Genomic DNA, 14270 nt, shown 5'->3' with positions numbered 1-14270 from the left:
GGGAGGAGGAGGCGGCTGTGTGCGAGGCCCCAAGTCATGCTCCACCAAGGGTAACGGGGCAGAGACAGCTCACCGAACGGGGGCTGAAGGTGGTTTCTGGAGGCTCCCATCCCTGCGCAAGGCCATGACATCCCTGGCGGCCCTGCTTTTCCCTTGCCCGTTCCCCTTCCCCGACTCCCCAGGCCCCTCTCCTCCGCTACTCCCACCACCACCCCTGCACACCCCTACCCCGGAGGGACGCCCGCCGGGCCGGGGCCGGGGCCGGGGCCGGGCTCCTCCTCCCCGGGGGCGGCCCCGGCGGCAGGTGCTGCTCGGGAGGAGGAAGCTGCCACCGCTCGTCGCGGCGAACCCCCTCGTGTGCCGCCGGCTCTCGCCGCCCGCAACCCCCCGCCGTCGGGGGCAGCCGCGCCCGCCTCAGCGACCCCCTTCTCCCCCCCCCCCCCCCCCCCGGAGATCTTCTTTTCTCGTTTTCCCCGCTTTTATCCTCCCCTCTAACTCCGCTCCACTTGCACTTGGAAGGATACGGAGGGGTTTGGCGGCGGCTGTCGCGCTTCGGGCTCCTTTCGGCAGCCGGCCAGCCGCCGGGCGAGCCTCCCCTGCCGCCCCCGCCGTTGCCCGGCGGGCTCTGGCCGCCATGAGCGCCGCCGCCCAGGCTCCGGAGCCCGACCCGCAGGAGGGGGGACCCGGGCATGGCCCCGGTCCCGGCCCGACCCGGGAAGGCAGCCCGCAGGAGGAGTTTGACTTCTCCATCCTCTTCGACTACGACTACCTGAAGCCGATCGAAGGTTGGTGAGGAGCCGCCGCAGGAGGAGCCGGGGCCGCGCCCCGACGGGGCGGCGGGGCCGAGCGGCTGCGGGGGACCGGGCCGGGCCGGGCCGGGCCGGGCGCTTGGCCGGGCCCGGGCTCCCCGTTCTGAGCGCCCGGGCCCGGTGTTGGCGATGGATGCCGAGCGGTGTGTGTGCTGCTGGGCTCGGGGCCGGGCTCGTCGGGTTGTGCGGGGCTGCTGGAGGCGGCGGGCGGGCGCGAACGGTCGCTGTCGCGGGTGGCTCGGTCCCCGCCTGGTGATGGAGCATCCGAGAGGGGCCGCGGGACCGTCCTCTGCTTCACGGAGTTGGGCGCCTGGGTGTGAGAGCGCAGCTGTGGAAGGCGAAGGAGAAGAGCTCAGCTCGGCTCGGCCGGGCTCCTTCTGACCACCATCGTCGTGGTAGAGGGTGTTCTGGAAAGTCAAAGAGGTGGCTTGAGTTGTGGGTCCAGGAGCCTCGAGGAGTTGGTCACCCGAGAGGAGTCCGGCCATCCTGCTTGGATGGCAGGGAGCTGGGGAGATCCCGATCCCAGTTTGGGTCCAAACGCTGTGAGCTTAAGTTAAATTAAGAAAAAAAAAGAAAAAAATGGCAGTCTGTTCTCCTGCTTTTCTGAGTTTATACAAATCTGTAATACCAAGAGCACCACGACCAGTGTTCCCTGACTTTCTAAATGATAATTCCATCAGTTGATGATACTAAAAATCGATACTTCCTATCCCATAAAATAGAGATTTGTGTAAACCGGGCAAAGCCAAAAGAGACAGGACCCAGAGGGAAGAATTGCTGGGATATTGTTTCTAAGATACACATGTTTTCATTCTGCACAGTTGAGAGGTGGCATTTCTTTAGGGCATTTGAAGGAAGAGATATTGCCTTCCTAGGGGACAGCGCAGGAGGAGACCAGTTAGGCCTGAATGGTGGTGCCATTAGCGAAATGGGGAGTTGTTACTCAGCTTTATTCTTTGTTTACTTGTTTAAATATAAAGATGTGCACCACCATCAAAGCTGAGTGACGATGGTTAATGTCAAGAAACGTACAAAGCCGAATTTTCTTTCAAGGTTTAATGTGGATCAAACCATGCTAAAATAAATCCACGATGGGGAGGGGTCAGTGATTTTAATGGAAATACATTAAATCCCAGTGAAAGCTTCAGATGCTGGTGTTATTCACATCTTTATAGTAGAGCGTACTGCTGTGAAGCCTTAAGTGGGAAGTTCCACAGAATATAATAGTACGTAGGTGGGGGGTAGAAAGTTTAATCTTCAAACCACATAAATGCAGAGCAGCGTATGCTTGTAGTAGAAGTAACTTCCTTCTTGAGCCTGCTCCCTCCACATTTGAATGACTGGAAACCATAATTAGTAGTAATTTTGTTTGTTGCAAAGATGGAAATCATTAGCATAAAAAAAAAAAGATCACAACCATACGTATTAGTATTCTAATCTGGAGAACATTCTCCCTCGCTTTGAAAAGGCACCAGCTAGAGTCTGCAAGCAATCCAGTATACATCCCTGACCTTTAATGTACAAAAGATTAAAGTGTGTTTACACGAGAACAGAAAATGTTCAAATTTTGAGAAAGGGCTTTATCCACATGCTGGTGGTAACTGATGCTCGTTGTTCATGTGCGATTCTGGCCTCGTCTGAACTGCACTTGGGAAAACAAGTCCTTTTCAGTGGAGGATTCAAAATGGAACCAAAACCATAGGAGTGTCTCTGGATCCCAGCACTTCAGTCTGGTTCCTACATTCAAAGCCCGTTTGAAAGAGGCTCTGGTTTCCTCAGAGTCTGGCCTGCTCCACCCACCGCTCACGACAGGTCCTGTAATAACAGATCTCTGTAAACATGCTAAAAGTGATTTTTTTTTTTTAAATTTTTTTTTTAGGGAAGAAAAAGTAAATTTGGGGCTCTAGAATTAGATTGGGATGAAAGTTTATTTCAGATAAACAATTTTTTAAAAGGTTGGGATTTGACAGTTTCCACCTAAGCTTGTATTTTAAAAGTAGGATCTATATCACAACTTGTTGCCATGGAAATGCCAGAAATATCCTTACTGAAAGCGGTTGGCATTCAGTAGTGCTTATGTGTGCCTGAGACAACAGGAACATGGACTGCTCTAAAAGCAACAGGGGAAAAAAGGGTAAATAAAAATGCAACGGTCAATATTATTAATATTAGATATTCCCCTCTAAGCCAACCATTTCCAAAAGCAGGAGTGCTGTACAAAGTGCCATTTTCCATCTGCCTTTTACTTTTACCCTTACTTGCCAGACTTTAATTAGCTATCATCATCTCAGCATTTGCAAATCAGAAACATCTGCCATCAGCAGGCTGAACTCAGAGATGTGCCCAGGTGAACAGGCTTTGGGACGTTTGAGTAAAGCGAGTATCCTGTGCTGTTAGGTTGAAATTGTGATTTCACTTGGGCATTGAAGATGTTTTCTGTCTCTTTTTAAAAAAATGTGTTAGATGCATTCCCTTGAGAGATACATGTGGAGATACTGCTAGGGGTATCCCAAGTTTTAGCTTGTTTCAAACTTGAAAGGTGCTGACTATCCTCGTTTCTCAGTGGGGAAGATTAACAGAAAGTCAATGAGCATTGGAACTAGCTCCTACAAACAGGACTCCCAGATGAGTAAGTTCTGATAACTGCTTTGTGTATTATTCCATAATACCTGTTGTTGGCCACTATGAGAGACAAAATACTGCAAAGCCAGACAACTGCCCTGCTTCAGCAGCTCGCTTCATGTATTTTTATTCTGTGTTCACTGTGTGATGATCCACTGATAAGTAAAGCTGCCACATAATTTTTAATATTTGAAGTTAATCCTTCCAAGAACTGATCCTCTGAGGGGTGTTTTGAAACTGAAAATCCAAACAAACCCCACCTTTAAATAAGATTCCAGACAAAATCCTGCCCTAAGACAACAGGTGAGAATGCAAATGGGAAAGAGTATTTTCTCAGAGGCTCAAGCCTTTGCTGTAGCTCAGCAGACTCTTACATTGCATCTGGTGATATGACTCTACAAGGTCTATGTATGTATAATACGGAGAGGGGAAGCTGGGAGCATCTATAAATATTAATATTCCTCTAAATGGTTGTTTGTTTGTACCCAGGCTCCCAGGGACGTTGCCACGTCTTGTAGGTGTCAAGCCCTGCATAATTTGCCTCATTCCTTCTTTTTCTCCCCAGTACAAAGCTATTAAAAGGAAAAAAAAAAAGCTTGCAGCTCAGTCCTGGTGACTGGCTCAGTAACACAGGAGGCAGTGTTCAGCAGCAGCCCTGCAGTGAGGAAACAAATATGCACATGTAACAGAGAATACCAGATTTCACTCAGGAAACCAACTTTCACTTTGAGCTTCCAAGCAGCTAGCGTAAATAACAGACGACTTGGCTTTTGAAAAATGCAAAAAAGCTCTGCAATGGCCCCTTCAAATTACAATTAGCAAACTAATTAAAAAAAATTTTGGACTCTTTTACTTATGCAAATAAGGAACTCCACTGAAATCCCAGGAGCTGCACTGCAGCAAACAGATGTGAGGTCAAAACCAAACTTCTCCCCCTGCCCTCCCTTGTCCCACAACGCAGCTATCTTTAGCTTTTCCCAGATGATGATTTGTATAAACCCATCGTGGAATGCAGTTGCTGGGGTGATGTTATTCCCTAATTTCATGCTAATTGGCAAGGTCACATTTGGCCGACTGAATGGCTTTGAAGTTACTGCCTTGTTTAAAAAACAGCGGAGGGTGGGCCCTTGCAAAGCCATGTGTGCACACGCGCACTGGTGTGCGTCCCGTCCAGCTTGGGAAATCCCTGGAGCCCAGCAGGACCTTTTCCTTTCTGCCTTTTGGAGGTGTGTGAAAAGGAGGTTTTTTTTTTTTTAAACTCAAGGGTTAAGTCCTTTGAAACTTAAATCCCTTGATCTTTTTCACCTGTGTTTTAAGTCTTCTAGCTAATCAGTACTAAGGGCAGTGCTGAAGGTACCCACCTGGGGAGGGTTGGTGGAGCTGCCTGCAGCGTTCCCGAGTCCGTCTATAGGAGCTGGTTTGCTGTTTGTTTGCAGTATGGTAGGATGCAGAGCCCTGCTTCCATTTCCTATTGTGGGAAGAGTAGAGATGGTCTTGGGAACTAGTAACTGGGTAAAAGCTATGGAAAAAAGGGGGGAATAAGAGCTGGCAGCTTGGAGGCAGTTTGGGTGGGATACTAGGGGATTTGGAGGTCGGGCTTCCCTGCTCACGGGAACGGGGTGACACGGGGGACGAGGCTGTTTGCTGACAGTCAAGCTGACCGAGAACGTGAAGAGGTGCCAGTGTTGTCTGGGTGTGAAGCTCACTTTCTTTTAACCCCCTGTCAAACAAGAAGGATCTTTTGGTACTGAATCAGAGGATGATTCAGCAGTGAAACCTCGGGCTGGGAAATGCCCCCGTGAAGGGAGGGGGGGAAGCACTGTAACCGCGTGTCAGAGGAGCTGTGCTGAAGCTGCTGTGCTGTTTGCCAAGATGTCCATCAGAAAAGCGGTGGAGAGGACAGTCCTTTGCAGCAGTGCTTCCATCTGTGTTCTGGATGCAATATGCAGGGACAGATGAACCCTTGAAGGTGGCACAACTTTGGGTGCAAAGCTGTACCTCTGGGGCATCTGCGCAAAGGTTTCGAAGCTGCTTCGTTTCTTGAAAAACACCTCTGCTAGGCTGATTGGTCACCTAATTATTCTCTTGTAAGGAGGTGCAATGGCCACTCTCCTCCTCGGGGAGCTCAGCTGGTGGGTGGCTGGGCTGTTCCCTGCCATCGCCAGCAGTGTCAGGTTTGCTGTCCTCAGCTCCTGCCACCCTAACCAAGCTCACCTTGGCGGCTCAGGGAGAAACATGGGTATTGCTGGGGCCATCTGCCTGGAGCCATTCCCGTGCCCTGGGCTGCTCCACATTCCTGCTGGTCTCCGCAAATGCAGCGAGAAAGCAGCTGGGCTGCCGGGGAGCAACCTCTCCCCGTCCGCTGCTGCCCCTCTCAAAGGCAGGAGCTTGATATTGTCTACAAAACCAAACTCCCGCGGTGCTCGCCCGGAGAAGCTGGGATGTTGGCTTGGGTCTGCCCCTTCCTCGAGCAGATTCCAAACCCCAGCCTGCCTTAGCCAAGTTGGCCGGGAGCAGGGTAGCCAGTCCCCTCCTACTGAAGCAAAAAGCAGAATTTCTCCTGATTTTGATGGAAAAGCCGTTTACTCCCGGAGAGCAGCACTTGCTGCTTCACCCAACCACCCCTTTTCCCTCCCCGGTGAGGTCAGAGCCTTGCGATGTAGCATCACCGGCATTTCCATGGCGACAGACCTTGACATCACAGGCGTGGGCAATAGCACCCGGGACAGTGATTTCATTGTACCTCTGAAGTTCTGCAGGGCTGGAACTCGGTCGGGAGATCTCCCCAAACCTCGCAAGCCCCGAGTCCTGACGAAGCCGTGCCGATGAGTCAGGGCCGGCAGCCTCTCCCGTGCCCCAGACGCAGCCTCAGCCTCTGGGCATCTCTGCCCGGAGGTTTTTCTTGTCTGCAGTCTTGCCCGCGTTTCAGCGCCGCTGCCTGCTTTATTGATAATTTGCCGTGTGGGGGGAAACTAAATATTTTTGCTCTACGGAAGGCTGTGGGTGTTGTCTGCTTGGCAAAGGGCGCCTGCCTCGCTCGCTGCCTGTGAGCAATCCCGGTTCGCGCAGCCCGTAAAGCACTGCAGGGGAGTGCGCTGCCGGAGCGCTGGAGGAAGGCGAGGGCACGCTGCAGCTTGTTGTTGTGCGTAAACATTGTTATTAATATCTGGAACGTGGATCCTCTTGGCGCGTGAATGCCAAGGATGAAAGCGCTCGTTTCAACACAGGATTTCAGGGAAAAGCAAAGAAAACTCGGGTTATCTAAAGCCCAATTTTTAATAGGCAGAAAGTGTGGGCGGTGGTGTGTGTTTGTTATTCAGAAGACTAAAAATTACAGCATTCACATACAAATATATGTTTGCTTTCCCCATACCCCTTAACACAAATAATACATGCCAGCTTTGCTGCTCAATGTGTGTTGTGTGAGGAGCTGTAATTTTCTTCCTGTTGTCTGTGTATTTGGCACAGGTAATGTGGGTTAATGTGTACGGTGGGGGCAGCTTTTGCTGTAGGTGTGTTGAATGGGGAACTGAAACAGTCATCTGTTCCTGATGTGAAGCTGTTCAGCCTGGAGAGCTTTTCTGCGATTGCTGGTCACTGTACGAATCCTGCCGCGAGTCCTGGCGTCAAGCCTCACTCTGCCTGGTGCTGATTTTGCTCCCTTGCATCAGCATAAATTGGAGCGATTCTTCTGAAAGCGGTGGGATTGATGTTTTGTGTGACTGCGGAGGGGTGTGTTGCTCCACGGAGTCCGAAGGAGTGATGAGTTTTATTCAAAGTGAATCGTAGCATCAGTATCTAGGCTTGTGTGATGTGATGTGAATGACACACGATTCCTGTGAATGCCAAAGCTCTGATATCTGAGATCAACGATGCTAAAAATATGTTCAGCTCAAAATTCAGTTACTCGTTGCTGTTTTCCCCATCCCCAAAACAGCTGTGTGCTGGGATTAAAAGCCAGAGGAACCTTAAGAAATCTGCAAGCTGGACTCTCCCAGTTGTCTCCTATCCCGTCACATAGACATTCTGTGTGTTGGTTTGTTTGGTTGGCTGTCAGGGTTTCCCACTAAACACGAAGGCGCAGTACTTTCTGCTACATTTTTTTCTTTTTGTGGAGTTTTCTCCAGGTTGTGCAAAACATTAAGCACAAAAGGTAGTAGTCAAAAATCAGTGGAGAATTTTGCTCTCACACTAAGAAGCATTTAAAACTGAAAACGAACAGACCCCCCCTGAAATTAAATCACAATCTCTCTGTATGTAAAAGTTTCGCTACGAACTTTTGCTACTTTTGCAGAAAGCACAGTCAGCTCCTACCTGGCTTTATGTACAATATTACTTGCTCATGGGAAATGCTGCCTCATGTAGTGTAGGAGTTAGAGAAAATGCTGGAACACTTATTTAAATATTTAAATGAAATACTCTTCACCTATGACACTTATTGATCTGTGCCCAGGGGCGAGCAGATAGTGAGAATCAATCTCAAACTGTGGAGCTGTTTCAGGTATTTCCTGCTGGATACATTGAAATCTCTAAAAAAATCCTGATAGCATTTTGCATGCTTTTATGTAATGACACATATTATTCAGCTCCCAGGCTGGGGACACTACGGGAGCTGATGTACATCGAGGGGTCTGTCCTGGGGATACCTGGCATGACTCTGCTCTCTCGGATGCCACTGGCATTAAGCACCCGATGGGGTGCTGGGGCAAGATCAGAACTGGGCTCAGCGGTGCTGGTGGGAATTCTGTGTTGCCTAGAAGCATCCCTGTACTCTGCAACCTGGGGATAGTTTGCAAGACTGAGTATTGCTGAAAATTGAGATTTTTTTGCACCAGGAGAGAGGGTTGCATTGAACACTTAGGACCTGTTACCCTGTATTTTATAATCCCTCTCTGGCCAAAACGTTCCTTGAGCTGAAATTGGAAAGTGATTGCCTGTAACCATGGGGCTGGATCCTTTTTATCTCTCACTCTCTTTTCTAAAAAATATTTGTGAACGTGTTTTCTGATTACCTGGTGCTTTCTCATGTGAAACCTGTCGCCAAAACTTGTTGACATGATATGGAGCCAAACAAATCATCACACAGAACTGAGTTTTTAATTTAAGAGCCTAAGATCAGCTTTGGTTTCATGAAGCCCTTTCTGACTGGACTTTGCCATGTAAGAAGGGTTCTTCTCCCTTCACCAAAAGCTGTTCCTCAACCTTTAGGTTTTAGGTAGACCTATTTGGAAGTGGTTGTGTGACGTGATGGTCTCAGTCCAGTTCCTAGTTGACAAAAGTTGCCCAAAGTCACGACACCCCAATTAGCGCTGAGGGGTGTATTTGGCAGAAGGAGTAGGAAGGCCAGCATTGAAATGGGCAGAGAGGGTGACGTGGTGCTGACCCTTCCAGGTGATCCCTCTAGCTCAGGGCTCAGGTAGAGGGAGCCCAGCCGGGCGGTGTGGAGGTGTTTGCAGTGCTTCTGTCCATGCTGCATCTGCTCTGAGCGCTTGAGCTTCCCTGGCTGTTAATCCAGTACTTTCCACAAGCATTAATTGCAGTTAAAAAGAATTAAACAACTATTTACCTAATATCAGATCACAACCAGTTTATAAATATGCATTTTTTTAATCCATGATTGCTCAGCTTCTGTAATCATATTTATAGTCTTAAAGAGACCCTTCTTTTTCCAGAAGAACCGACTCCACATAAAACCAACAGCCCACCCTCTGGAGTTACATACGCTCATGATGTCTTGGACTGTGGCCTCAAGCCATGCCCCCTGCCTTTTTCTAGCCTTTCTGCAGATCCCATGGGCAGATATGGACAGCCAGATAGCATAGGGACAACACCTACACACCCTGCCAACGCTGCAGGGGCCTCTGCTCCGAGCCCTAGGATTGAAATTACTCCATATCATGAACTGATTCATTCAGGGGGTCCCTTCCGCAGCAGAGACACAGATGTTCTTTTGGTAGAACATCAGTCAAACTCAGCTACCACTAGCCCAAGGGTTACCCTGCCTGTCCCTGGCTTTGAGGGCTACAGAGAACCACTGTGTTTGAGCCCAGCTAGTAGCGGCTCCTCTGCAAGTTTCATTTCAGAGACAAATGTATCTCCTTGCACATCACCATGTGTTTCACCAAATAATGGTCCTAGTGATGACCTTTGTCCACAGTTTCAAAACATCCATACTCATTATTCTCCTAGAACCTCTCCAATAATGTCACCACGAACAAGCATCACGGAGGAAACCTGCTTGGGACGACATTCACCATCACCCTGTCCCAACTCAAGGTCTTCATCACCAGGTGCAAAACGGAGGTATTCTTGCACTGAGCTCTACAGCACTCAGCTGCCTTCCACTTCTCCACGACAGTCAAGGACCCCCTCTCCACAATCCTCTCCTCGCATCCCCTTGAGAGAAGACAACTCTTCAGTTACTTACACGCAGTTGCCCAGCGCTTCTCTTTCCATGGATGCTATGAACAGCCTTCCTACGGATCCTTCCTGTGGTGTTCCCACGAAAATTTGGAAAACCAGCCCTGATCCTTCATCAATGCCTTCCCACAAAAACAGCATTCCGTGTCACGTCTTTCAGACTGTTGACTTCCACGGGCCTTGCGAGCAGGAGGACAGGAGAAACTCGGCCCCAGAATCAATTTTGTTGGTACCTCCATCTTGGACAAAGCAACTGGTGCCTGCAATACCCATCTGCAGGTACGTAGTGCTTCTTGTGCTTGTGTGTTTTCTCATGGTGTGATGTCCTTTGTCATGCATGATGATCCCTAGGGAGGGTTTCCTTGGGCGGATCCTGCTGCAAACCAGAGCTAAGTGCTCAGGGACAGTACTGGTTAATGGGAGCCCAATCCATTATGATTCCGAGAGGTGAAAAAATCTGGGTTTGGAAGAAACATCATCAAAGCTGAGGTTCGTTGAAAGCACAGCGTATGACAAATTCAGATTTCCAAATTATTTGTCTAAAGAGCAGATTGCAGACAGCCTTTGACAAAGGCTAAACGCTCTCATTCAGTCCTGCTGCTTTTAAAGAAAATGGTTTGATCGCTTTTCTAAATTCAGAGAATGTCTCGCTTACAAATTTCCACCAAGGGTGGAAATACTTTAAATATTTCCTGATTCAAAATAGAGCACGCTGCTCCAAGTCAGACTGAGCATTCAGTCAACCCCAAGTGACTTATTGTTGGTTGTTAATTTGTTAATTGTCATTTAACCCAAATCTCAGCCGTTGGCGCTGCCCTCATCGACTCCCTCCATTGTCTGGTGCTGGCGGCGTGCAGGTCTGGACCCTGAGCACTGCACAACTGCCAGGACCGAGGTTGCCAAATGCGTGACTCCGCTTGCAGTCACCACTGGCACCCTGTCAGCCCTGCCATCCCGCTCGGCAGCAAGGTTGTCCCCACGCTGACGTTATCCCGTGCTGCTCCCAACCTGCTGAACACTAATTGCGAGTGAAGAACGTGGGCCGTCACTTTCCTTGGCTTGTTAGATCGGTCCTGGCAGCAGTTTGTGCTAACAAAATAAAAGTTGTTTAAAACCCAGTGCGAGGTCTAGTTGTACATTTCAATGTATTAATTTCATGTTGTAAACCCTTGTGCATTTCGGTAACAGGAAAACTAGTATCAGGTAAGAATATTTAGCATTTTATCCTGTGCTTTTTAATATTTATGGAAATCATAAAGATTATTAACTTGCACAACTGGTAAGTAGTGGTAGGTGGAGTTAATATTTCACTATATGTTCTGTGATCAAAGTTTAAGACGCACAGCAAAAGCTAGGTAAAAGAGGGGGATCTTTGAAAAAATATAACTGCTACAGATATTTCTAAGAAATAGAAATATTCTCTTCTATTCTCTCCTGCAAGGAGATGGGCCCACAGAAATTATTGTGTTCGTCGTGAATGTCAGCAGACTTTGCAATCAAATGTGAGCAGGACGGCATATTCTCGTTGAAATTAACAGCAGATTCCTAAATGTTTCAGCGAGAGCAGCCCCGGAGGGGTACTTGGAGGAAGAAGGGATGAGGGCTCTGAGAAATAAAGTGCTAAAGAGTTTCAACTGGTGTGGTCTCTCTCTGCCCAGCTTGCCCGTCCAGTCGCTCCCGCCCCTCGAGTGGCCGCTCTCCAGCCAGTCTGGCTCCTACGAGCTGCGGATCGAGGTACAGCCGAAGCCCCACCACCGGGCACACTACGAGACCGAGGGAAGCCGAGGGGCCGTCAAGGCACCGACCGGAGGCCACCCCGTCGTCCAGGTAAGGGACTGGAGAACCACTCCGTACAGGGAAACTGGGGGGGGGGTGAGTTCCTTTCTGAAAGTCTTGCTGGGGGCTGACCCTGGAAGAGGAGGACCACGTGAACCTGGGTGTGCTTTGTAGATGTGCGTAAAGCGAAGTTGAACTGTGGCGAAGTCCTAGACGTTTGGAAAGTTGGTTTAGATTAGCTTGTGAAAGCTCGGAAACTTAGGCAAAATATTTGCCACCTTTTCTGGGCTATGTGTTAAACTTCCTGTGACCCAACTCTGTCATAAGCAGCCCAGCTGTCCTGAACTCCAGCTGAGCCCATTTTATCATGATAACAGACTCTTCTGTGTAAACTAGGGCTTTCAAAATGTACAAACATCAAGCCTGGCTTTCACACTCAGCGTAGCTCAGTGACCTACCAAACTCAGATTTAAAATAACTAGCAGATCGCGTTAGGTCTGCAGTACCACATCCTCCTGCCGGCGGTGAGCGAGGGTTTTGGAGCCGTGGTCCCCCACGTTCCTGCAGAGCAAGTCCACGCAGCAGAGTTGCTACCTGTGTTTCTGGCTGCATCTAACCTCGGCTCCTCTCCGGTCGGTACAGCCAAACTGTATACGACTCCTACACATTCGCTTGAGAAAAGCAGAGCAACCTTCATGAACCTCGATGGGGGTTGGATTAGGAAGGTATGGATGTTAAACTGGAGTTTCCCCAGAGTTAACAGCTGCCTTTTGCTAGAAATGGCTTTCGTGCGTTTGCTTTTTCCTTAGCAATTTTACTCTTTTTTTCTGTCCTCTGATTTCGTGGTAGAACTTCTCATTTTAAGCCCGTTTAAATTTAGGTCAGAGAATTTCACCCGCGTGTAATTCAAGCACTCAGTACATCCATTTCAATCTGGTTTATATGTAACTTGCTGACGCCATGTCCCACCTCGCATGCAGTTCTGCTTGTCATCTGTGGCAACGCTGCCTTCGTTTTGTCCTGGATGTACGCCACCGAGGGGAAACCTGTACTAGCTGTAGTAGCCGTGTGATAAGGAGAGAGCAGGGCAAGATAATTACATAGCAGTGGGAATGATTTCAAGTAAAAGTTTGGCCTCCGTAAAGCTGTAAATATAGAGAGGACATGTTTATTGGCTTTGTAATGCTATAGCGAAAGGGTGCATTAATTTAGGCAGGAGCTCCCTTGTGATTTGGGCTGATGTCACTACAGAAACACAATTTTATATCTCTTTTGAGGTATCATTTATACTGCCCTAAAGAGTCCAGTTCTGGTCCTAGCTATGCTTGTGAGAAGGGAAGTCAGCCTGCTGAAACCAGTGAATGAAATTCAAGCTGACGGTGATGGAGGTAACAAAACGTGGCCCTTTGCTGACCTGAGGGGTGGATGAGCTGAACCCTTATTCTGTTGTGGAGAGTGAAGGGCTTTTCCTTCACCTTTCAAAGGGTAATGTTAAATAATGGCTGAGTAGCTGCGCTGTAGCCATTTGGGGCCACACCAGTCTTTTCACTTATTTCCTCCTCGTTTCAGCCAGTGCCATTCAGGAAAGCAAGCCAGACTTTTGGTCGGTGTTGCAAGGTTTCAGGGCGATATTGCTGGTAATGATGTATGGCAACTGTATGGATCATCCACAGCTACAACTTTTGCTAAGCCAAGTTGGGGTGCATCCTACGGATGTTCCTGTCACACACAGGACTTGCTGTGGCGAGCCTGGACCAGGAAAACATTGAAATTTATGCTTAATTTTGAGCATGTGATCAATACCACTTATTTCACTCGGTTGGCTTGTGATTAACTTCAAACATATGTTAGATATTCCCCTGGAGGCTCACTCCCTTTTAAAATCAAGCCATAAATTGTTAAATCAATGAGATTGTTTACTTCGGTTGAGCTGGACTTGCATATACGGACTGGATATTTGAGTAAAGGGTGCAGGAAAATAATAAATAGCAATCACATTTGACATACCTTAATATATTCCATCTTTTTAGTTTATGAATCTGACAAACTCGTAGCCTGCTGTGGTGCGTTTGAAGCTACATGGTTGTATGAACTATATGGCCAATCAGCACTTGCTCTTTTCTCAGTTTGCTTACAAGTGTAGTATCATTTACTTTCCCAAGATATTCCTATCAACCGGATGTTTATTGCAATGAAGGAGTTTCTCGTGACATGGGGAAATATAAGTGCTTTGTTTCCTTCCTGTAATCAATATCAATCAAAGAGGGATTTATATTTTCTATTGGAGACAGGAACTGATATTCCTAGTTTTATCATAATTTGCCATCAAGCTTAAGGATCTTAAACTATAAATTCAAAGATCCACATTAGTTTCCCGAGCAGATGTGCCTCTGCACAGCTGTGCTTGCATATGGGGAAAATATGGACAGTTTCTTTGTGAAGGCTTATTATAAACCTGGAAGTATTCGTTGGATTTGTGTTCACTTTAACATAACAAGGTTCATATGGGTGCCGAGCAATGAGATAGTTGCACCTGTATGGTTTATGACATCTGAAACTTGGGAAGGCTAGTAAAATCCAAAGCTTTCATGTCATAAGTTATTTGGCTTCAAGGTTTCTTTTGCTTTTTCCTTCTTTCCCCTC

The 14270-nt window shown here is 48.2% G+C and overlaps 1 protein-coding gene across 1 annotated transcript in view; it reads left to right on the top strand.

Moving 5' to 3' along the window:
• Window positions 1-478: 478 nt before the first annotated feature.
• NFATC2 (nuclear factor of activated T cells 2) overlaps window positions 479-14270 on the top strand; it is a 94159-nt gene continuing 80367 nt past the window's right edge. The window contains exons 1-3 of the mRNA XM_075019512.1: window positions 479-785; window positions 9104-10130; window positions 11510-11678. Of these exons, the coding sequence (XP_074875613.1) occupies window positions 635-785; window positions 9104-10130; window positions 11510-11678 (1347 nt within the window). The 5' untranslated portion in view covers window positions 479-634. The remainder of the gene's footprint in view (window positions 786-9103; window positions 10131-11509; window positions 11679-14270) is intronic.

This window comes from Buteo buteo, chromosome 2 (genome assembly GCF_964188355.1).
Source record: "Buteo buteo chromosome 2, bButBut1.hap1.1, whole genome shotgun sequence".
Classification (NCBI taxonomy): domain Eukaryota; kingdom Metazoa; phylum Chordata; class Aves; order Accipitriformes; family Accipitridae; genus Buteo; species Buteo buteo.
The sequence above is the reverse complement of the archived record's forward strand: the minus strand, read 5'-3'. Positions and strand labels throughout refer to the sequence as shown.